General features: G+C 39.9%; 1 protein-coding gene across 2 annotated transcripts in view; it reads left to right on the top strand.

Moving 5' to 3' along the window:
* Window positions 1-25,238, top strand: part of igsf9bb (immunoglobulin superfamily, member 9Bb) — a 530,429-nt gene extending 505,191 nt beyond the window's left edge. For both annotated transcript variants that reach the window (XM_078426548.1, XM_078426549.1), the window contains exons 19-21: window positions 15,714-15,772; window positions 20,952-21,073; window positions 25,128-25,238. In XM_078426548.1, the coding sequence (XP_078282674.1) occupies window positions 15,714-15,772; window positions 20,952-21,007 (115 nt within the window). In that variant the 3' untranslated portion in view covers window positions 21,008-21,073; window positions 25,128-25,238. The remainder of the gene's footprint in view (window positions 1-15,713; window positions 15,773-20,951; window positions 21,074-25,127) is intronic.
* Window positions 25,239-26,338: the final 1,100 nt, after the last annotated feature.

Consider the following 26,338-nt stretch of genomic DNA (forward strand, 5'->3'; position numbering starts at 1 on the left):
TCTGGTCTGTTGAAGTTGCTGCGCTCCTTTCTGCGTGCCCACTTGTCTGCCGCTGCGTTCATCAGTTTCTCTTCCCCCGTTTTGAGATGTTGGTTCAGGGTACCTCTCCACCTTGTACGGTCAGCTGCAAGGCTCTCCCAGGACTCCACAGTAGCATTGGGTTCAACAGTATTCCACACAGCACATCCAGTTAGCAAGCTATCAGCAAGATGGGGCTCACTTGCTGGAGGCTTGATCAAGTGCTGTGTGTAGTTCAGTCAATATGTGTCCTTTCTGTGTGTATTTGCTGTTTGCTCAATTGCTACATTACATGCTTCAGAAAGCGTACTCCTTCATGAATCAGTGAGCACGAAAATATATAATTGTGCACTGTGACAATCATATATTTCTTCTTAGTTTTAAAGCGTGGCCAAAATAAGTAAATAAATAATTGCCCTCATCAATAAAGCAACAGATTCAATTTTTTGAGTAATTGCTGTATTTATTAAGGTATCAGAGAGGAAATTCATACCATACCGAATTGGATGCACTAGATGTGCAGTCAGAAACCCAGAAGGTTTAGTTTAGAGGTTCCTTGCAGGGTGCTAGGGGATTTTTAATGCTTTCTTTTATTTTGAGGCTAGTAATTAGTAGTACAGTATCTAATGTACACTGGCCAGCTGCAGAAATAGTTATGGCTTCGTAGACTTGTGGGCATTTATTTGCTTAAATGGACAGGATGATAATTGCCTTCTACTCTGAATATATACTGGCATAAATATTGAAATAACCAATGTCAGATTAACATGGTCTAAGCACTTACTGTATATAGTCACAGTATTTATCCAGACACAGCTGTTCCATTTCAAAGGATGTGATACCAGCTGTGTTATTTCTTTATATTTGGGGATGATACTTCGTTGTCTTTTCAATCTGCTCCTTAAATAGTTATGTCTGTACCAGTCTTCGCCATTAAGTACATGCAATGATTCAGATGTTCAAATATCAGGGAAATAATCTTCAATATACTGTATTAGCTTGAGCGTTGGCATCAAAGGAAAACATGCTTGAGTAGAGGTCCTGAGATATGCCCACCAATCTTAAAGTATATTCTGTTGGGTCCACACCACAAGATCTTTAGCTCATTTTACCCAATTAATCCCAATTTAGCCGTGGGCTGAATTCAAACTCAAAGCAAACGGCAACCTCTGAAATTGAATGATTGTCTTCTGTTTCTTGCATGTTAAGAACCACAAATGTGGTAAATTGTGAACTCTTTTGTTCATTTTTTGTTAGTGATCCTCAATGCATTGGACATAGGTCCCCTTAAACTTTTGTTTTCATTGTCACTCACCTTCTTTCTCCTGGCCATAACAGAGACAGGTTGCAGTACGTGTACCTCATACAGGTCGCAGAACAGATTGGAAGCACAACTACAACCTAACAGCGTCCTTTGATCAGTGTGGGAAGCGGTGTAATAATTGTGTATTCACTCGACTTAGGATTGTTACATTGACTCCTTAGAAGTGCAAAGAAAATTATCTCCCATTGAACTCAATGAGAAATATAACAAATGCCTGCAAGTGTTAATTAAGGATCCTCGCTAATTGGAACTGTAAAGGAAATTAACATGATTTTTTTGTGAGACCGTTGAAATGGGAATGAATGTGTATTGCATTGCATAGAGATACGACAGAGGGACACTGTGTTTAACTAATTTATGATTCCATGCATTGTGATATACTCTTCTCTCCTTCATTTAAGGAGGGAATGTCAAGCAAAATACTTTGATTTTGTATTGCTGATCTGAATTAGTCCTTTTCCACAATTTGAATTCCTGGAGTCAAGGCTCAGTTCTCCATTTAATCTGATCACACCAATCAGGGTGTGGTAATATGGACTGGAAGAATGATGTTAATCAGTCTTGAAATGTTGTAACCCAAGGCAGCCTGGAGTTCCCATTCACCGCGTATGTGTTCTGCTTTTCCATTTTCCCAATGAACTCTCTCCTGAGTGAGCTGCAGGTAAAGCTGTCATGTCTTGTCATTGTGCGTGAAAACTCTGCCGTAGTCTTTTTTTCTTTTTTTTTAAAGAAAAATGACGGTGTCTTTTGGTGTGTTCAGGTTCCTGTTTCATTTTCATTGATGTCAGATGCTGTGTATGTGGAACCCACGGACATTATTGAGCATTCTTCCCATGTACCTGAATGTCATCATTCGTTTAATGAATTTTCTTCAAATTAAATGGATCATTCAGAGTCCTAACTGCTTTGTTTTTGATTAATCTCAGCTATCACGGCAGTGTTGTTGTGACCAGGTCCTCAACACCTCAATAGGTAAGGGTTGAATCCATGTCTGATAGGGGGTGCAGCAGGAGGGGCTTTTGATCTCATTTTTCCTTTAAAGGGGAATACAATACCTGGAACCTTCATTATCCTCCATCATTTCCCTTCATATTCAGTGTTCTTTTATGTTCCTCGTGTTATTTCCTCCTAATCCGCAAGTGTGGAACACTCTGCTCCATTCAACTTCTGGTTAGATGGGAGTGGAATGAGACATGATTTTCATCGCACATCCCCAGCAAAGTTGCTGCTTCAGGTGGGTTGTAAACCGGTCCGTTTTCTTTGTTTTGTCCTGTTTATCCACTCCAGCCATCCTTGTGATCAGGTGTTTCCCCAGCAGGCAGAAATAGTCCTCCCTACACGCAATGAAAACAAATAAAAAGTTATTGCACAGGCCTTTATGTCCAGAATGGTCAGTGTTCATAGCACCCACGAAAGAAAAGCAGTATTATTTATTGGCCTATTGAATGATACCACATTGTTCATTTGTTTCAAACTGTAATACGAGAAATGGGCTAATGGCTCAGTTCATTCAAAGAGTCAGAACAGGTCCAATGGATAGAAGGTCCACATGCTTTCCTGCACAATTCTACTTCATCCAGTGGACTTCTGATAAGATTCTGTGTTGATTTCACAGTGGCGCAACCAGTAGAACAGTTGCTTCACAGCTCCAGCAGCCTAGGTTCAATCCTAATGTCCAGTGCAGTCTGTGCATGGAGTTTGCACGTTCTCCCCGTGACTGCGTGGATTTCCCCATGGGTGATCGTAGTTTCCTCCCACACCCCAAAAACATGTAGGTGGTTAGATCATTGTCATTGTAAATAGCCCCTGGTGCATAGATGAGAGGTAGAATCTGAGGGTGTATTGATGGGAATGTATAAAATGGCATCAGTCTAAATGGGTGCCTGGTGGTCAGTATGGACTCGGTGGACCAAATGGTCATTTTCCTATGACTCTAAATCAAATTAGAAAAAAAAGCATTGTTTTATAAAAATATAGAGCAAAATTTCCAATTACCAAGTGGTGAAATTCCCCCAAACATGTATTTGTTTTAAAATCATTTTCCTCTCAACATGTATTCTGCAGTTTCTTATTCGAATACAAAAGTTCTTTATATGAGGTTCAAAGTGCCATTTTCAGTGGATATGTCAAAAAAAAGCACAAATTCCTAAAAGGAAAATTGACTAGCTCAATTGTGGAACACAATGCAGCTTTTTGACATGGTGTTTATACAACTCAGTCTTCAGTTCCTGAAGCCAAGCAGAGCTGGCAGTGATACTTCAAAGCTGTCACAACCTGCCACTGCTTTGCCCAATTTAGTGCCAGGCAAAGGGTTCAAAAGCTCTTTGCTGCATTTTATCTTTCTGATTTGAAATATTTCAGGTGTTAATGATAGTCATCAACATGTTTTCCTCAATTTAAATTGCTGCTTTGAAACACCTTTGTTTCTCATGACATAGCTCACTCTCTATCCACTTGGACTGTCATCTTTTCTGTTATTCCAAAACAGAAAAAATTGACTCAAGAAACAAAACTCTTCTGTTATTTCAAATTCAGGTATTCCCCTTTAAAGTCACATCCGCTAAAGCAATGCATGCTTTCGCTAGTTAAACGTTGTTGCATTTGTCTTCTGAGTGACGCAATGTGTTTGTTCCTAACCATTCTCCCTAATCCTGCCATTCCTCCCCCCTGTCAGCATGGTGAAGCCCATTATAGATGAATATTTAAGCTGTTAGACACATACAAGTGATGCTCTGTTGCACAGCAGTGTAATCATTTACTAACCATCATTAATTTCACATTGCAGCAAATTAGGAAGTGTCAAAGAAATTCAGTGGAATTATTTTGAATTGATGAGATGATATTGTATAAACTAAATAAAATATCATAAGCTTTCTGTGATTGATAGGTCTGTTGAAAGTTAGAACAATTTGCCTCTCATGCAATCTTCTTTATGGAGGAGGTATAGGATGGACATAAACAAAGAACTGTACCTGAAAGTATCCTCAGGCCCAATCGGTAATCCAGTCTGTACTATGTAAGGGTCCTATTTCATCTTAGGTGAGAGCCATTTTTCAGTACCGTCTAAAGGCTACAAAGTTGTGAAAGCAAGAGCAGCCCATCCTTAAGGTTAAGTAACAATTAACTTGCATCATGTAATTAAATCAAAGTGGACATTTTAATTTCACATCTGAAAAACGCCTTGAAACAAAGCCAAACAGATGAACGATCGTGACCCCGGTGTTATGACAGGAGTCAAGATAATGACAGAGATTTTTTGAAATTTGCCTCCTACAATGAAACTGGTTTGTTACTAGCACTGATTTTTTTGTTTAATTGCATGTGTGGCAACTGATGGCATGCTTTGTCTTTATATTTCATTTGTTCAATTGTACATCTTTACTGCTGGCACTGGAGATGTACGATGTATCTGATAGTTTTGTGAAGAAGAATGAACTGTACAAATAAATGTACAAGCACCATTCTCTCCTTTGCTAGCTAACAAATGAATGAGTGCAATTAGTTTGAATCCAGCCAAATATCCTTTCAATACCAACAGATTCAACTTCTGGGTATTGTAAATACTGTTCCTTCCCTGTTGGTAATTAATGACTGAACTCTAAGCATTGTGTTTGATCCAAACTTAGTCATAAAAGGTGATGCATAAATAGTTACATTTTCTTGAAATTTTCAAAAGCTTTAAAATAATAAAAAGTGTGGTTCATAACACAGATCATTGGTTAGTAAACCTGATGTTATGTGATTGGCAGGTCTCTCTATAACAGGCCATTTTTCTACTCTTGTTGTTTTTCTCTTCCCTTTAGCATGCATTACCTGTTTCTGGAGTAAGGTTCAACAGGTGGCTGCTATTTAGTGTATTGACAGAGGGGCTTACCTTCACATATAAGTTGAGTGGTGAATGTCAGTGGTCTTCTGGATGACAGAGCATAACAAGTTGATCTATTTGGATATCCACAAATGGGAGTAATATCGGCCATCCTTGCCTTGTATTAATAGTGCAGGAACACCCTTAACATAACATTGGTAGTCTTAACATCGTATAGGCGTGAGAAATTGAGGCCACCTAACCTTTGGGCATGGACTGATGTCTACATAGCCTCTTTATTTCACATGATTGGCCTCTTTTAATAGGGAAACAGGTACTGAGTCATGGAACCAGTGCCAAGCAGTAGTTTTACTGTTCTGTGTGCTACATCTTTTGAGATTTCATCCCCCATCTTTTTCACCAATTACTTAGCTTCTGGTGTTAGTTAATTTTCTGTACTCAGACCCTTCCAGCCAAGTAGAACACCAATCTATAAATCATGATGGTGTGTCCATATTGGCACTGTTCACTTTCAGCTCCTTGGCTAACGGAAAGTCTTTATGTGCTGCACAGAAAAAAATAGGAAAAGAACTGTTAACAATTAATGTTAAAGTTGAGTATTGGCTGCTGTAAGATCTTCAGAGTGTGTGAGCACAAGGCTTCAATGAGAGAGAGAAAAGACAGCCAAGGCAGCATTTCCTCCAATGCATCAGGTTCAATTGACCATCTCCGTGTCCCATTTCCCAATTAGGGAGAAGTAACAAATAGTGGTTTTCATATTGTTGTGTGCAGCTTTTTTATACTTTCAAGCTGCTAATGAAAGGAATGAAGAGAGACATGGGTTGTAGACTAGTGAAATGCTTTGGGAAAATGCATCTCAAAGTACATTCATGCTGTAGGGATGCAAAAGATTGACAGAGATATCAATACCCACCCCACCAACACTTCCATTGATAACTGCGGTTGGTTTTCCCAGCACTGGTCAAGCAGCAGCATTCAGCTTCTACTATTCTATCAGGAAATATAAGAGCATTCTGGTGAGAGGCGTATAAAGAGACCATGAGAGGTTCAATCGATATGTGAAGATAAATTAATGCGGTTCATTGACAAAGTGAGATTGGAAGAAGTTACATCAAGGAATAAGGATGCAGCAGAAAACATAAACAAATATTTTGTGTAAGTCTTCATAGAAGACTCAAGAAACCTCCTAGAAATTGTGAAAGACAACAGTCTTTTTTGAAAGAAGAGCTGGTGGAAAGTAGCATTTGTCAAAAAATGTTATTGGAAAAATCAATAACGCTGGGGCTTAATAAAACTCCAGAACCTGAGACCTGAGAAAGAGGTGACAATGGAGTTAATGGAATCAGTGGTTATCATTTCTACAGATTCTGGAACAGTGCCGAAAGATTAGAAGATAGCAAATATAACCCCATAATCAAAGAAAGGAGAGAAAATTAATGGAGAATCATTGACCACAGGGCCTTACGTCATTTGTACGGAACATTTAAGGAACAATATATTGTTTTTAAATGTTAAGAATGCAATTAGAAAATCATAGAATATTCAGAGTCAACATGGATTTATGAAATGGAAGAATAACTTGACAAATTTGTTAGAATTTATCTGATTTGTAATTTATGGAATAGATACGGGAGAATCTGTAGATGTGGTGTATTTGCACCTTTAGAAAGACTTCAATAAGATGTCATAAATAACATTATTTAACAATTAGAACTCATGGAACTGGAGTATTTTCTTGCATGAAGTGAAGAAGGTTGGCTGTTGAAGAGAAAACCAAGGATTGGGATAAACAAATCATTTCCATGTTGGAAGACCGTGATTAGTGGGGGAGGCTGCAAGGATTAGTGCTGAGGCCTCTGCTGCTCAAAACTGCTTCAGTGAATTGGATATAAGGACCATGTTTAATATATCTGAGTTGTCTGATAGTGCTGAGCCAGGTGCTGGTATAGGTTTTGAGAAGGATACAGAGATGCTTCAGGGAGATATAAAGATGCTAAGTGAATGTACAAGGAAATGGCAGATAGAATGCAGTGTGGGAAATGTGAGATTATCCATTTTAGTAAGAAAGTAGAAAAGTATACTTTTTTAAAATGGGAAGCGATTGGGTTGTTCCCTTACAGCTCCAGAGACCCGGGTTCGATCCTGACTATGGGCACTGTCTGTATGGAGTTTGCACGTTCTCCCTGTGACTGTGTGGGGTTTCTCCAGGTGCTCCAGTTTCCTCCCACACTCCAAACACATACAGGTTTGTAGGTTAATTGGCTTTGGTAAGATTATAAATTGTCCGTAGGATATAGGATGTTGCTGGTGTATGGGGTGATCGCTGTTCGATGCTGACTCCGTGGACCGAAGGGCCTGTTTCTGCACTGTATCTCTAAAGTCTAAAGTCTAAAGATTGATCGATGCTGGCAATTTGAGATACTTGAGTCTCCAAGTACTTCACTGACGTTAACATGCAGACATAGGGAGCACGGTAGCGCAGCGGTAGAGTTGCTGCTTTACAGCGAATGCACCGCCGGAGACACAGGTTCGATCCTGACTACGGGTGCTGCACTGCAAGGAGTTTGTACGTTCTCCCCGTGACCTGCGTGGGTTTTCTCCGAGATCTTCGGTTTCCTCCCACACTCCAAAGACGTACAGGTATGTAGGTTAATTGGCTGGGTAAATGTAAAAATTGTCCCTAGTGGGTGTAGGATAGTGTTAATGTACGGGGATCGCTGGGCGGCACGGACTTGGAGGGCCGAAAAGGCCTGTTTCCGGCTGTAGATATATGATATGATATGATATGATATGATATGATATGATAACCTAGAACTCAGGTGATATGTTCTTTAAGGCAAGTGGATTTGAGCTCAAGAGTAAGTAGGAAAGAACTGCAGAAGCTGGTTTAAATTGAAGGTAGACACAAAATGCTGAAGTAACTCAGCGGGGCAGGCAGCATCTCTGGAGAAAAGGAATGGGTGACGTTTCAGGTCGAGCAGAAGAGTAAAATGTTTTAATGCAAAAATATCAGCCCCTTTGAATATCATTTACACATCTGGTCTCCTTACCTGAGAACTGATGTACTTACAAAAGAGGTGATTAAACAAAGGCTCACAAAGTTGATTTCTGGAATGGTAAGCTTTATCCCATGGAGGAATAAATAGACTGGGCCTGTGCTCTCCAGAGTTTAGAAGAATAAGAGATGACCCTATTGTAATGAACACATTTCCTTTAGACTTTGTAAGATAGATCCTGGGATAGTGCGGTGTCCAGAAACAAGGGTCAGAATCTCAACGTAAGGGCTCGGAGCTTCCAGACTGAAAGGACACTGAATCTCTTCATCCAGAATTTAGTCAATCCTTACAATTATCTACATAAAAGAGCAGTGAAAGCTTAGTCACTGACTGTATCGAGGCACAGGTTGGTAGATTCAGGCATATTAGGGAAATCAAAGGATTTTTGATTACTGCAGGAAGGTAGCATTGAAGTAAAAGTTCGGCCATGATCTTGCTGAACGATGGAGGAGACACAAAAGGCCAAATAGCTATTCTTGCATTGACCGTCTGATACAGTATGTCTCTGAGAGAACATTAAATGGCATCGGCGATGTTTGATTTTCCGTCTCGGGGCAGGTAGCCATGAGAATTTAGTCATAGTGACAACATATCCTTCGGCGTGCCCATTGATCACGTCCAGGCTGCACATATTTAATTCAGGCCTTGAAGATAGAACTTCAATACATTCCCTTCCCCACTTGCAGCCATTTATCAGTTCCTCATTAATTAGTACATTTGACACAATAAAAGATTGCTTTCACCATGATTTATCATGAACAGTGAACATGATGTTGTGGTGCTGTATCCTGAAGTCATTTTGCCGTAAATGCACATTTCTGTTCTGAGCAAGAGAAAATATAGAAAAAGAATCACCTCTGATTAAGCCATTTATCTGCTCAATTCGGGGCACTAATTGTGCACTGCAGCAGTAGGAACAAGACATTTTGTAACCATATAGCCAAGAAATTGGAAGGGGACATATTTAATACCAATAAATAGATGCTTTGTAGCAGGATGAGAGATGTTTTCTTTGTGATCGCTGGTCGGCGCAGACTCGATGGGCCGAAGGGCCTGTTTCCACGCAGTATCCCTAAAGTCTAAAATCTAACTGAGGTACATATACATTTCTTCTCTCAGTGGGTAGAGAATTTCCAGAAGTCTTTGCCCCTGTGGATAGTGATCATTAAAAATATTTAAGGTGGAGATCAATAAATATTTGATACATCAAGCAGTTGAGGGCCATGGGAACTGATACTGTTGAAGAGTTGAGGGCAGCATGGATTAGACATGATGATATTGAGTGGCAGAGCAGGCTTGAGATGCCTATTGGCCTACTCCTGCTTCTATTTTCTTGCGTTCTCAAGACACTAATCAGATCTTGCACGAGGAATTCAGCTGGTTTTAGAGTTAGGGTCAGGTAGCAGGCTTGGGGTTATAAGAGGACAGAGGGTCAGGGATGGTGGGAGATTGTGGAGGATCAGGATTGGAAAGGTAAGTTCAGTGCTAGTAGGTTGGCAGAGGGGTTGATAGGCAAGTGGGATGAACGTTGGCTGTCAGGAATGGTGAAGTGATGGGGTGGAACTCGGCTTTCCAGTTAGACAGCTCAGTTCCTGGGAGAGGTTCAATGCAATCTGCCACGGATCAGTAGTCAGCAAGTGGTTGGTCAAACAAATAGAAGATCATATCTACTGCATGCGACAACATCTTCTGGACCAATCCCTGCCTTGAAGCTGAAATTGCTCATCAAAGAAATGACTTTTAAATGACATTTGGACAGATATATGGATAGGAAGGGTTTAGAGGAATATGCACCAAATGCAGGCAAACGGGACTAGCCCAAAATGCCAACTTGGTCAGCATGGACAATGTGGGACAAAAGGCCTGTTTCTGTGCTGTACAGCTCTATGACTCTGTAAGTCAATACACCGGAGTGGGCATTGGTGTTCAGGTCAGGGGTTAGTGTGTTCCCAGTTGCAGTTGGAGCTTGTCGATCAGTAAATGAAGGGCAGATGAAGGTCATAAGATGAGATGAGGTTGAGTGTAGTTCTTGAGAGAACTGTATATTGGAGTGCCTGTGGGAGAGTTGCTCATAAAGCCAAGTTTCCGAAGCTCATCTGAAATCTGTTCGGACATGTTAGGCCATAAGACATAGGAGCAGAATTATGCCATTTAACCCATTTGATGACACTGCACCCCTCAGGCTCCTCCATGTATTGAACCATCAGGTGCCCAATGGATCTGAGAGACAATAGTAGACTTAGTGATCGATATGGAAAATTAGTGACCTACATGATCAGGCGTTGATTTCCCATTCTGTTTTGTTTTTTCATTAAATTTGAACAGTATGGTGTGCAGAAGCAAAGCGAGGTACTATCTGTAGATAGTGGTACAAGAAATCCATTCATTGAACCCAAATTAAATGACAGAAAATTCATTAATCTGTGTAAAATAAGAACATTTCTGGCATGTGAAAACTGGAATTTCTTATACAATTGTAGTCATTCTCACTCTCGGTCTAATTTTTCCCTTACTTTATTTAGATTTCTCATTCCCATTTTGGTTTCCTTCACTATTCCTCAATAAGAAAGAAGGGTGGAGAATGTGCTCTATAATAAGCTGCACGGAAGGATAATGTTTTGCTTTCCATGGATGTAATTATCTGCTACATTGATGTACACTCCTCTCTGGACCTATGCCAGTGAGCAATGAAGTTTCTACCCAGTTTCGCAGCCACAGGTTTAAACTGGAGTTATCTTTTGCAGAGTCTGCATTGGAAAATTACTTCATTGCGAAGTCAGGGAGTTGGTATGCAGTTTACCATTTTCCTTGACAGATTTGTGCTGGGGGATTGAAGGAGCAGGTTGTGGAAGTACCATTAATATAGGATAGCAGGTGCTATCGGGAGGCTTGTCTCTCATGATAGAGTGGAAGCAACCCTACATTGCTTCTACATGGTGAAACATGAATCTGTCAGCTCAGATGCTGAATGATTACTTGCCCTCGGCACTGTCATCCTTCACCTTGAAAAGCACACTCAAGAATGTTAGAGTATATCCTCCTTTTGGACACCTACAGAAATTAAAAGAAGTTTAATTTGCTGGGTTGCAGGAATACTAATAGTTCTTGGAAACAGTGAGGACGTTCATGAAGCAAGCAAAAGCACTATTGAGGCGAATAATGAAGTGAGCAGGGGACATGCACATGAGATGAAATTTGACCATTTTTGTAGGGACATGTTAAACACTCACGTAAAATGCTAAGTGAAGAATGTGTGGCCATAAATTGTTACTCTCCTCATCCCCATCCCATTCTCCTGCTTAAGCCATTGGAAGTGGGCAACGGGGACTCAAGCTTCTCACTTTTAAAGTCACTTCTTGCAGGTTTATATAGTTAGTTACTAAAGTCTAAACCTCACGAATATCTTCTGAGTGAAAGCAAAAGAACCAATAATAACCAGTTTTCTCTCACAGACCCCTGACGTTTTAAAGACAAACTTTGGCCCAGAATGTGGGCTTAACATTGAGAGACATTCAAATCCATTTATGATAAATTATCCATTTATGATAAATTATCCATTGGGTAAGACTCGTGAGAAACTAGGTTTAATAAAATTAAAATAGTACACTTAAATTAAATTAAGTTAAATAGGCCTAGATAGAGTGAAAATGGGAGGATATTTCCAGTAGTGGTAGAGTCAAGGACCAGAGGGCACAGCCTCAAAATAAAAGGACATAGCTTTAGAATGGAGATGACGAGGAATTTATTTAGCCAAAGGGTGGTGAATCTGTCGAATTAATTGCCACAGACAATGGTGGTGGCCGTAAATGGGTATTTATAAAGTGGAGATTGATAGGTAGGAGAATGTGGTTAAGAGAGAAAATGATCGAATGATGGAGCAGAATGGGCCGAATGGTCATATTCTGCTCCTATGTCTTATAGTCTTAAACGAAAACAAATGTGACGTAAATCGAACAGATTAAGGTTCCATTGAATACTCAATGTCTCCTGTAACTGAACCCAGTTATGGTTCTGATGCTGATAAGATTCAATAGTCAATAGACAATAGGTGCAGGAGTAGGCCATTCGGTCCTTCGAGCCAGCACCGCCATTCACCGTGATCATGGCTTGGATAAATAAACGCCTCATCTAAAAAGAAATATAAATACCGTTTTGCATGTAGAGGAAAGGGGAGTGTGGAAATAAACTTTTGTTGTCATTTGTACAACACTTTGATGCTTAGTAAGTTTAAAAATTGATACAGCTGCGAAGAATCCATAAATGCATCAGTCGATCCCATTCAAGATTTGAAAAGTCCCGATGCAGAGCAGAACTATCATGTCACTGCCTCAATCTACCCCTCATTTTTCATAGATTATCACAGTTTTGGTGCTGCTGGCTCAAGGTACCTAAGACATTGACATTCCCTAATTGCTCTTCCTAAGACTATGACAGCTATAAAAAGTACAACACAAAATAGTGCTGTGTAAAAGAGTTTTGCACTGCTTGGTGTAATTATTCATCTGGGTTTATTCATGTACCTTCATGCTCACAGATCTTACAGTTTTAAAGAGGAACTATTCACCTCATTATTCTTGGTTGGATTCAGTCCTATTGGGTAAAAAGAACAATTGGGTACCAATGCCAGCAAATAAACCCTATTAAACACAATCCTTAAATGATAAATCACATGTTTTTCAGGACATGATTTTCTTTGATGTAGTGTCTGTTACCATTAGTTACAGATTGTATTTTTCCTATTGCCTTCACCCAGGTGACCTAAACAAAATGATATGATCTCTTAAGGATTCATTAACATCACAATTGGACTACTTGCTAAAGGCTTATGACAATTTACAACTTCAAATAACAGTCTTAAATGATTGAGCAAGAATTAATGTCGTGTTTTAAATGGCAAACAGAATTTTTCTTCTAAATATATTCTTTGCAATATATATTACTTGATTAAATGCGTTGCAGAGAAAATATTTAATATAGGTGAGTTTTCTTCTGTTTGGCCTGTCCCATATTTTATTTATTTTAATTATTAATGCTTTTTTTCTACATTATGTCTAACAATTATAATGTAGCTGAAATTTCAACTCCATAATTCTCTTGTTTATTAATAGATCTACCTTTCAAGATGCCTATTTTGATGTATTTTCATTTGTACATACTAGTATAAGGGGAGGCCACTAGACATTGATAGATTAGATGCAATAAGATTGGTGATAGGATGTGAACTACACAATCAATAACAAAAAATTGGCACGCATGATAAATGTTACTCATGGATGTTGTGCTTCATGTATTTTCTCTTAACTCATGTATACACACCAATGGGAAATTGTTTCTGGAGGCTAATACCACAGAAGCCCAACTCTTATCAAGCTGTATCAAATTTCAAACTCTAATTTTTGGAGATATCACTGAGATCTAGAGTTGTCAAGCTTGCATATAAAGAGAATTAGTGTGTGGGATGAAGCATTTCTGAACTGCGCAATGTCTGGGCAATAGTAACATGTTTAAACATAATGCCGGTTTACCTGCTTCCCATCTAGTTCGCTCCCTTTGAACAGTTGTAGGTAATGACTTGGTCTACCACGTCCAGTGAATTAGATTACAATTACTCCCTAACCTCAAGACTAGAACCTGGTCCACAGCTTGAATAATACTAAATAGATAATATAACAGCTTGTTTTCCATTTCCACGATTTGTCTCTTTGAAGTCAATGCAAACGAACTTCAGAAGTGGATTGCAATGTGGCGTCACTACTACAGTGTGCATTTGATGCAAATGACCAAGGATGAATTTAACCTCTAATTGGTTTGGAGTGGCTTCAATTCAACCTTCTTTTACAACATCCTATTTACCCTGTAGTTTCGTCCACTGCCCCACCATCACATCTCCTTGCATTCATATCCAAAACATTCAAGTTTACTTATGGCATAACAATTTACTCAGTTTGCTACAGCTAATTTTAAACAACATTGAAGTGGAATATTTCCAAACAAAGCTCTACAGATGCTGGATATTGGAAACAAAATAACTTTTTGAAATCATGTAAAAACATAAAATGCTGGAAATACTCAAAACGGGTCAGATAGCAAGTGTCATCGACCTGGAACATTATCTCTGTTTCTCTCTCCACAGATCTTTCCTGATCTGTTGAATATTTCCAGCACTTCCCCTGTCCTGGATTTCCAGCATCTGTTTTGGGGGTTTTATTTTCCTGCTTGTGTGATATTTAAGATAGAGTATGGTATTTTAAAGTATTCTGAAAATCTTTCATTTAAAACAAAACAATCTTTAAATACTTCTAATTAAAAATATATCATTTCTTTATCTTTAATTTAAAAAAATAATGTCATTACTAATTGCCATGACAGCAGCACTCAGCAAAACATCAAGCTGGGAATTGCCCAAGAATTGTATCATATTATATGTTATTCTGTTAACGAGATGTGTTTTAATGATAAATTCTGAGTACAGTTATGTGGATTTGAATTTTTGATTAATTTTGGGCTTATCCTATTATATGTGAGATAGACTGAAATGTCAGGAAAAACTCCATGAATCCTGCAGTGAAGATGTTCTATTTAATCTCCCAATTTGTAATTGTAAATTCCATTAAGAAGAGCAGATGAGGACATATTGGGACAATGCTGGTCGTGTGCCCCTTAGCCAAAAGTTTAGCACAAGATTAACCATTGGACATAGGGTAAGCTGCAAGCCTATTGTAACACCTCGCCAATAGCTTGTCCGTTTAAACGTCAGATCCGCCAGACAGCAAAGGTAATGAGCCAGCTCCTGCTAATATTTAGTGAGTAACCCTGTAGAAAAATGGTGGCTAACAGCAGTCTGCGCGTCAGAGTGTTCTGAACTACCCCCCAAACACTGCATTGCGATCGGGAAGAACGGAATACATGGGAGGCCAGATGGCCTCTCTTTCTGTTACAGGGCACTGAGTGTAGGGGTGGTCCACAATGTCCTGAACTGAGGCTTGAGACACACTTCATCTCAATAGAGTGACTCTATATAGCCATCTCAATAGCCATCACTAAAAGAGATGTTCACAGGTGATTTTAATTTTTTTTCTTTTATTCGCTATATGTTTGAGTTTGAATTAATTGACACCAGCTTCCAGTCTTTTTAATGTTTTTATAAAATATATATATTTTAAATTATTTAAACCAATTTCAACATTTAAGAGCATGGTGGTGTGAGCTGGGCTAGTGTGGGGTGGGGGATTGAGTGCAGCCTTTTAGGATGAGGTAGCTGGAGACCTGCTCATCACTTTGCAAGATGGCTGTGGAACTGTGGCCTCTTGTCATTTGACTGTCTCGCAACAGGTAAGACTGGCAATAGGGCTGGTAGGAAGGTCGAGTGCAGGGAGCGGGTCAGATCGAGCATGATCCAGCCTAATATTTGATGAATTGTGTGTTGTAAGTGCTCTTCTCCATTTACTTACATTTATTGCTTCACAAAATTTCTTTTCCTCCTCTTTAGGTTCCTCCACAGCACTTGGCATTCCTTGCTGAGAGGCAGGGTTGGCAAACTCCATTCAGGTATCTGCCCATGCTCCTCTGTAACATCCCTGTAGGTGAAGTGCTCACAGTTGGCTAGTGGTGACACCCAACCTATCACTTCACTGATGCCCCACTTGCCTATGTCCTCCCCTACCACCACCACCTCCCCCTTGTCCCACCCACTAACAGCCCTACCTGGTTTGTGAGCTTCTGTAAACAGATGTGACAGCGGAACTGGACCCAGTCACTCAGTGGCAAAGTTTGCTTATTCATCCATCTCCTAAGACTCCCACGCTAAAATTCAGCCAGTCAACATACGCAAACAGTTTTTCCTAAGGAGATTTCCAAGTGCACTCTCAATCCCGGAAACCTGATCAGAAGTTTGGCACAATGTTCCATACATCACAGGAATCAAATATCAGGTTTCACTGGCTCCAGTAAACAAACTCGAAGATTGTTAACATAAACTTGCATCTCATTTTCTTGTAATCCCTTGAAAGACAAGCCATAAAAAAATGGAAATATAATAACTTAAATTAAACAAAAGCTCTCAATTTCTCCAGTTTAACTGCCAGAGCATTCACTGGGCTGTTTGCATTATGCTGGGAATACCCAACTATCAGCTAAACATTGCATTTATAGCAAAGAATCAACTTATATGCAATCAGATAAAACTTTTGAACAAGAACGGATTCTGGAAGAAGCAATTGTCCTTCCCAAGTGATGCAGTTTGCGATAATAGTCAATCAGCTGCTTTTTACACCATGGCTGGTTTTGATATAAAACTCAGACGTGGGAATGAAAATCAGGTGTATTGTAGAATGGGCTGGCTAATTGGTATGAGCAACTTTTGTGTTTTTAGCAAATGGCCCATTTCACCCTTGCTCCAATGAGCAATGTTTTCATTACTTATTACTTCAAAGAGCGAGAGCACTGTGTGGATTAATGTGGAGACACTGAGGTAAGTTAGAAACATAGAAACATAGAAAATAGGTGCAGGAGTAGGCCATTCGGCCCTTCGAGTTAGAATCCAAAATGCCAGGCAGGAAACCCATGGAATCTGATATAATCCATCCAATCCTAGCTCTACAACCTGCATGTAACACAACAAAATTACACACGCAAACTATAAAGATAATATTCGGTACAGAAATATAGAGAACTTTTTTTTCAGCATTTATTCTTTTGAATTTATGTCATTTTTTTTAGTGTGATATACTCTTCTTTCTTGAGTATTTCTTCCACCTCCTTCTTGAAATGTGATATCCTTCAACCAAAGAGGGAACTGGGTAACCAACTCTCCGAATATCAGTGTAGTTCTGAGGCTCTGGTTAACTCAGGAATAACGATTCTTCCTTTGGTTTTAGGATCATCTTTGACTTTCATTCAGAGAGGTTCTTCTTAATTGCCTTCTGATTATTAAAGGATTGTAGTGCTTCAACTTTGGGTCAGTAGCTTTACTAGTTGGTTTATATCAATAGCTTTTTATCCAAAGCCTTCACCTATTTAAAACAGATCATGGATTCACATAGCATGAAAATATCCCCATTTTGTCCCAACTCATCCATGCCAAACAGGTTTTAAAAATGAGCTAGTCTGAATTGCTTGTATTTATGGTCCATATCCCTTTAACCTTTCCTATTGATGTACCTGCCTCGATGCCTTTTAAATATCACCGTTGTACCCGCCTCGGCAGCTTGCTATGGCAGCTCATTCTATATGTGTTTCCACACATCCTCTGTGTGCAGAAATTGTCCTCTTTCTAAATCTTTCCCCTCCATCTTAAACCTATCCACTGGTTCTGGTCTCCTCTACCCTTCTGGAAAAACTCTGACCATTCTCCTTATCATTGTCTCTCATCATTTTGTATACCTCTATCAGCTTATCTCTCAACCTTCTATTCTCCAGGGAAAAAAGTCCCAACCTTTCCTTATATCTCAAACCCTCGAGTCCAGGTAACATTCTGGTGAATCTTTTCTGCATCCTTTCCAGTTTAACGACACCCTTTCTATAGCAGTGATCGAATATAATTCAAAGTTCTGGTGGCTACCAATTCAGGAACCTGAACCTCCATGATTAGAACCTCTCCCCAGTCCTCTCCACGCACTAGATTTGCTTCCAAGAGCTCTCATCCAGCAGTCCATGTTCTTGATGCTTTGCAGCATTCCTGTCAAATTTCTGAGCATTTGACCCTAAAACCACAGGGTCACTGCAGCCAGCCAGTCAATGCAGTTTGCTCAGTCTGTCATCTAAAAATTAAAGTTGACCTCAGTTTTTCACCTCAAGCCATGATTTTGAGGTAGTCTCCAATAAATCTGGAGAATCGGGAGAACTTAATGTACTCACAATGGTTGAATGGTGGGGTTGAGGTGAACAGGACAAATATATTTAAGAGAAAGCTGGGTGCACATGATGGAGAAATAAATAAATAGTGACATGTTTGGATGAAACTGGAATGGGGGAGTCTTGAGTAGATATAAACACTATCGCGACCATTTGGACACGATAAATTCTGTATTGTGGGGTTGTTCAGTATAAAGACTCATCAGCAAAGCCCACACTTTCTCATTCCATGTGATTCCACACTACTGGTTTAAAACTACTGAAAATATTTTTTCACAAAGTCATTAATTGTGCATTCAATAATGCTTTGGTTAGGCGGAAAATCAAAACAAAGCAGAAAACATAAGAAACTCAAAAGCAAATATATTCAGTTACATTTACTCGCCAAAGTTTTATGGTGCCGTTGGTGACATGGGGAAATACCACAAGTATGTCTGGCGATAGGTGGTGGTGGTTCTCAGCTCTCTGCATATGGTTCAAAATGGAACCATGGGTGTGACCTATACAACCAGCAGCAGATACTCATGCATTTAACACCAAGACTGTTTCTCCCCACGATAGTCTGTATTCAGATCAATTAAGACAGTTGGACCAAGAAAAGGGCAAACGAAGGGACGAGGTCTTAAGTGTGGGATGAGTAAGGAGGTGAGGGGGAGAGTGAAGAGGTCAAAGCAATGGGAGGCAAAGTACAAAACGGCAGACAAGTTTGTGAGATACGAGGCTGGTGTTGAACATTGGAAATTGCACTGTGAGGGGTGGTGAGAAACATTGGATCATCATGCACGACCCTAAACACTTGAAATCTTCCTGTACCATCTAGAAGTTTGTAATATGGTAATATTATTGCAGTGGCTTTGGCAACAGAGCTTAAGTTAGTTTACTGTTGGAAGTGCCTATCTCAGCACCACTAACCATCATGGCTTTAATTATAGGCACTTTGTAGTGAATAAAATAACTGTCCATTTAATGAAATGTTGTTACCCACATATATTTTTAATTTATATTTACTTGATGATTGGGAAATTTAAAAAAATCTCCTTTAGCAAATGAAATAAAATAGTTTAGTGTTTGTAATATCGGTGATATGAATGAATTCTGGGTAGATCTATTAAAGTTGGTGGCAAAATTGGAGTTGGCCTGCATTGTGCAATGCTTTTTTCTGCATTGTTAACTTAACTCCTGGCCTGTTAACCTATGATCACTGTTTAGTTTAGTGCAATAATGTTAGGGTGATATATGATCAAAACTACTTTAAGTAATCTCCACTACTTTCTTTGATCCAACCCCAAGCAAATTGCTAAAAATATGAATACTCCATCAATGACCGCAAGTGTTTTGACTTGTGTGCTGTAGAATCATACATGTGTTGCCATACAGCAGGCTCTATGACTTCAGAGAGAGGACATGTAAGGGAAATTAAGAGAGATGTACCTAATGCCCTTCTACCAGGGACAGGGGCAGAGGCATAATTGTATCCTCTCATCTGTGAGAAGGTTTTGTATCATTAGAAACAGCATAAGGATGTAAATGAACACATAACTAGGAACATTTTATTTTCAGAAAGAAGCCAGGGATTGGGATTTATAGTTTATACCAGCACTCATTTTGTTTATACCAGCACTCATTATACCAGCACCTGGTGCAATCATTTATAATGTTTAAAAATTGGAATTTTTTGGAATATACAGATTTAAAAAAAAAGGAAAATCATATCACCTTTTACCTATTTCAGGGGAAGTGGGCCTGGTTCCTGTAGACTTTGATAAACATCTAACCTGTGTTTTTCTCCGTGTCCTGTGGAACCACTTTAAATAAATGATTCATTACTCGTGTAAATACTGGTTCAGAAATCGGTTCCAATCAGAGGAGCGAGAGTGGATCTTTCCCATTTTAGGTGACAGCTTCTTCGTATTCTTTCCTGTATTACCCCTGTTTCACAGCCTCTGTTTATGGACAACTTAAGTATATTTTCATGCAGGCAAAGAAGACAAGTTTAACGTGGAGGTATATGAAAGGTATATGGCAAACTTGCCCAAATTAACCATGCAAAGCCCAAAATCCAATTTAAGGTGAACTTCAGGCTTCACACATGGGATACATACTCCATATGCCTGAAAATTGACCATGATCATTTTCCACCTTCATGCTCCTTCCTCTTTACAGAGAACCAGCATCTGACAGAGTGCACAGTGATCTGGACATCAATTTGCCAGGTAGAGTTTGACATTTAATGTTTCAGTTCCAATCATGGTGACTTCTAGATCTCAGTTTTTGTTTTGTTAGGCCAAGATACCCATCAGAAGGCAGGCATCTCTTATGAGGATGAAGCAATAGTACTCTTTTTGTACAAAAATATTTATGTTTGCAGACGATATTTCCATTGATAACTGCGTGCATACAAAATGGGATTTGAATCCGGCTGTTCAGAGTACAGAGTCCATTGCTTTAACCTCTCACCTATCTCTTCATAACGTTCATTAAATCATTCCTCTACACTGCCAAATTACTTTTTATAATCAGGCAAAGCCGAAAGGACTAGGAGTGTATCATCACTTTGCTTTATATTGGATAGGATGATCAGTCTGGTCCAAGGGAATGAAGAGACTAGAAAATACAAAATTGTAACACTTTAAAAACCTAATTGCATTCAAGCAACATGACTGTAATATTACACTGCTTTAAATATTTTAAATCTGGTCTGTCCAAACAAATGGTTGAATTTTGGTTCAGATTCTATAGTTAACATATTTTAATAAGTAGTTGTTTTACTATCGCAAGTTATTGTTCAGTGATGATAAGTAATTGCAAGTCAGATTAACTGATACAGGTGGAATTTTTCCCCCATCCCTTTTTTTTGTTTCTCTTGCTCTTGCAGGAGGCCTCCAGATACACATGGTGAGGCTGCTGTACCTGAGAGCTTTGAAGGACTGAGATATCAACGTGTGACAAAGCCCAAGAAGGCAACCCAGCTCCCCACAAAACCACACCGAAAAAACAGTGAGTGACTCAGCGGCATGGTGGCGCAGCGGTAGAGTTGCCATCTTACAGCGCCAGAGACCCGGGTTCAATCCTGACTATGGGTACTATCTGTATGGAGTTTGTACGTTCTCTCCGCGACCAAGTGGGTTTTCCCCGGGTACTCCAGTTTCCTCCCACCCTCCAAAGACGTACAAGTTTGTAGGTTAATTGGCTTCGTCAAAGATTGTAAATTGTACCTAGTGTGTAGGATAGTGCTAGTGTATGGGTTGATCACTGACGGCATGGACTCAGTGGGCCGAAGGGCCTGTTCCCGTGCTGTATCTCCAAACCAAAACTAAACTAAACTAAACTAAATTTGATGAACAGAAACAGGGCCGGACATTAGATAACTTCTAAGAGGACTGAAGGCGAATGAATAATGCATTCACATCTTCCATAAGTTGTTCTTCAGAGATAGTTTAACTGTGTGCTTTATATCTTTAGCATTAATTTTAGATGCTATTTATTATTACTTTAGAGCGCTTAGGCCATTTATATAGCATTCTTTTACCTGACACTATAACCCATTATCTAATCCAGTTAGTATAAAAAAATTAATGTTGCATTTCAAAGAATGCTGATAACTAACTTGCAAATTTTTTAGGTGTACATATATCTCAAATTGCCATTCATAGCTTTCAGTTAGTGTTCTTTTAATCACTGTAACAGCCCTAATAACAGTGACAACATTGGAATTAATAGGAAGAGAATAAAGTATTTGGCAAGAACTAAAGATAATAGCTAAGGTCTTCCCTATAATTAATTGAAGGAAATATCTGTTGATCTCACTCTGAATGTTGAAATTTAGATGCAAAAAGCAGTCAGTGCAGGTGGTGATTAGGTTGTCAGTATGCGTGTGTTAAGTGTCATTTTTAAATGACTTTGTCAATGGGCAGCTTGTTGATGTAGGGGAGGCCCAAGAATCCTTGGGAACACTTGAGGTAATGGACCAGGGAAAAATCATTCTCTGACTCAGCTGGTTAGGTGTGGACAGAGGCGGTCTTAACCTGGTGGATGACGGCAGAGAGGTGTTGGAGGAGCTTGTGGGTCAAACTAGTCAGAAGTTGCAGGTGGGTAAAAAAGAATGAGAAACGGATGTTGAACTTTGTCACGGTCACTCACTATTCAATATTATAAGAAGAAAATAATTTTAATTGTAAAGGTTCTAAATTAAATTTAAGAAAAGATTGGTGCAGAGTTAGGAGATGCACTTTATTCAAGTGTTTTTGCAAAGGATTGAGAGTATGTGATAAATCAATTGATCCATGGTTCTTTGACATCTATGGGACCATCAGGCATTTCCAGACATTGGTGTTTGGCAATAAGAAAACTAAAGAGTGCTCTCTAAAGAGACCACTACAGTGTGCTTAGGAAAGCCTGTCATTGATTATTATAAGGCCAGGGGGAGCTTTAATGACCTTTATTACCTCACAAATAGATCATTCCTAGATGTGACCCTCTCCAGATCATTGCTCTTTCAAACCTTCTATTAATTTACCAGTTCCTGGTGAGCTCATTGTGAGCATTGTGTGTTGAAACAGTAATAGGTCCCGACCCCAAAGATTGGCTTCCTTTTGTTGTTAGTTTGGGTAGAGCGGATATCCAACAGAAAACGTTGACCCCTGTATCTCAGAGAATGTTTTATTACATATGTAAAGTTTCTGTACTAAATATTTTTTTTCCATCCTCTTTCTGCTCTCTTGGCCAGAGATTTTGATAAGACCATTCAGGGTCATAAAAAGGTCAATTTTTTTTCAATGAAAAGAAAATAAGTGAATATGTCTACTATAATTATTGACCGCTGCCAAAGCAGACCAACATATGGCTCAGTTGAGATTTCAGTCAAGGGCTGTCCTACCAATTTTGGGCCACTTTGAAGTGAATTTTGCGTCCACATGGAATTAGTGATAGCAGTATCAGCAGTGCATGTAATGTAGGAAAATAACTGCAGATGCTGGTACAAATCAAAGGTATCACAAAATGCTGGAGTAACTCAACAGGTCAGGCAGCATCTAGGAGAGAGGGAATGGGTGACGTTTCGGGTCGAGTCTGAAGAAGGGTTCTTCAGTCTGAAGAAGGGTCTCGACCCGAAACGTCACCCATTCCCTCTCTCCTAGATGCTGCCTGACCTGCTGAGTTACTCCAGCATTTTGTGATACCTTCGAGCAGTGCATGTAACAACTTTAAGACCTGGCCAGAGACCTACAGTTATTATATGCATGAAAAGTGATGACCTCGGGCTTTTGTGGATTGCAAATGATGATTAAAAGTGTTTTTTAAATTTTATTTTCAAATATAACGTTTCAATGGTCACAATGAACACTAGATATATATAACTACTCTTCTTGACTACACTTCTTCCCACCCTGCTTCCTGTAAAAACACTATCCCCTACTCCCAATTCCTCCGTCTATGGTGCATCTGCGCCCAGGATGAAGTGCTCCATACCAAGGCATCGGAGATGTCCTCATTCTTTAGGAAATGGGAGTTCCCCGCTTCCATTATAGATGAGGCTCTCACTGGGGTCTCCTCGACATCCCGCAGTTCCGCTCTTGCTCCCACTCCCCCCATTCGTAACTAGGACAGTCCCCCTTGTCCTCACCTTCCACCCCATTAGCCGTCGCATGCAACATATAATCCTCCAACATTTTCCCCACCTCCAACGTGATCTCACTACTGGCCACATCTTCCCATCTCCACTCCTTTCTGCTTTCCGCAAAGACCTTTCCCTCCAAAACTCCCTGGTCAGTTCGTCCCTTCCCAACCAAACCACCTCCTCCCCAGGTACTTTCCCCAGCAAACGCAGGAGACGCAACAACTGTCCCTTTACGTCCCCCCTCGACTCCATCCAAGGACCCAAACTGTCTTTCCAGGTGAGGCAGAGGTTCACTTGCACCTCCTCCAACCTCATCTACTGTATCCGCTGTTCCAGGTGTCAACTTCTCTACATCGGCGAGACCAAGCGCAGGCTCGGCGATCGTTTCGCTGAACACCTCCGCTCAGTCTGTCTTAAACTACCTGATCTCCAGGTGGCTCAGCATTTCAACTCCTCACATTCCCAATCTGACCTTTCTGTCCTGGGCCTCCTTCATTGTCAGAGTGAGGCCCAGCACAAATTGGAGGAACAGCACCTCATATTTCGCTTGGATAGTTTACACCCCAGTGGTATGAACATTGACCTCTAACTTCAGCCCTTGCTTTCCCTCTCTATCCCCTCCCCCTTCCCAGTTCTCCCACTAGTCTTACTGTCTCCGACTACATTCCATCTTTGTCCCGCCCCCTCCCCTGACATCAGTCTGAAGAAGGGTCTCGACCTGAAACGTCACCCATTCCTTCTCTCAAGAAATGCTGCCTGACCACTGAGTTACTCCAGCATTTTGTGTCAACATTCGATTTAAACCAGCATCTGCAGTTCTTTCCTAACATCACCTATCCATGTTCTCCAGAGATGCTGCCTGACCCGCTGAGTTACTCCAGCACTTTGTATCCTTCTGAGTGAGAAAATGTGTTCACTAAAGAGGCTATTTTCTACCGATATTTTCATCATTCAGTTTTAGGACTGGGTATGGGAAATAGAATGATGTTTTCTGCAGTGAAGTATCGTGCTGCAGATTTATTTTTTAAATTAGTGCTGCCCCTCTGCAGTTGTAGAGTCATTGACTCATAGAGTGACACAGTGTGGAAACAGGCCCTTCGGCCCAACTTGCCCACACCGGCCAACATGTCCCAGCTACACTAGTCCCACCTGCCCATGTTTGGTCCATATCCCTCCAAACCTGTCCAATACATGTACCTGTCTAACTGTTTCTCAAATGTTAGGATAGTCCCTGCCTCAACCACCTTCTCTGGCAACTTGTTCCATACACCCACCACCCTCTGTGTGAAAAAGTTACCCCTCAGATTCCGACTAAATATTTTCCTGCAAAAAGATCAATGGTAATTCTTTTTCCAAAGTAGTTAAGGTCCCCCAAACCCAAATGTTCTCATTGAGAGATTGTGAGGACTAATTATTGTTTTTTTTTTCTTTGGTCAGGTTTTCCAATCTCACAGGTCCAGCAGCCCAGTGAATCTCAGGTTCTCCAGCCCCAAGGCATTCTCTACCTCCAAAAGAAGAAGAGACACTCTCGTCAGGACCCGTATGCTTTTTTTTCTGCCATGAAGGAAGAGTTTCACAAGTACAGACACCAGCCTGAGGATGAAGTGGCCATTCTGAGGAAGGTGGATCATGAAAAACAACAAGGGCAGATAACCCTGCTTAAGTGATAGTTATTAGTTTAACAAAATATTTGACACGAATTGTGAATCAATGTACATAATGTGTTTCTCTGCTCAGAGAAGTCAAGTACAGACCCTGTGGTAGAGGTTAGCCTCATGGAAACAGCAGTATTATAATGCTATTTTCTTAGTTACCTTTGCCACCGTTCAAAGTATCAGCACCATATTCGTATATATCCCTGGAAAGGTCTAATTAAAGGGTGGCAATATTTTGATTTGCCAACCTACTTAGTTTAAGTGCTTGAAGAAATTGCTGTGAAGAAACATGTAGTTTGTAATAAGTTTATGCCAAGAATATGGAAACACATCTAAATGGGGAATATTTAACTGTCCATCAATACCATATCCCCTCCAAGATGACTTCATAGTATCGACATAACAGGTCAGCCACCGATGGCATATATCCTGTGAAATGGTTTGCGTGTTTCTCCAGGTCTTGCTGCTTTGCAATGTCACAGTTTCTAATAGATACATATGCTCCATCTCAATCTACCATTTAAGATGGCATCATTCCGGTGCTGAATTTATTGTTTATGTACAGTACATCTAACCAGTGAAGTAATACTTCAAGTAAGGGAAGATCTATAATGGAAATTTAATGCGGAATGGCACAAGCTTGTCGTCATTTGTTAATATTTGTCTGGCCCTTCTCTAATTTCTACTGAAAGGCCCTAGTATTCATTTTATTAGTCTCAATTACTAAAAACCCTTTTTTGTTAAATGCCATCGGACATGAAAAATGTTAAATGCTGCATAAGGTGGTTCTAATTCATTTATTAGGTTTTATAGTTTCCTCTTTAGCTCAACATCACAATTTTCACAATTGTATATTGAGTGAGTGTGACAAATTGGATTTAGGAGGTACATAACAACTATGAGAGATTCACCCAAACGGTGCTGTTGAACATTCTATTAAAGCAGGTAAGGAGGTGAAGGAAATAATTTGTTCGCCTTATTCAAGGTTATTTT

This window comes from Rhinoraja longicauda, chromosome 32 (assembly GCF_053455715.1).
Source record: "Rhinoraja longicauda isolate Sanriku21f chromosome 32, sRhiLon1.1, whole genome shotgun sequence".
Lineage (NCBI taxonomy): Eukaryota > Metazoa > Chordata > Chondrichthyes > Rajiformes > Arhynchobatidae > Rhinoraja > Rhinoraja longicauda.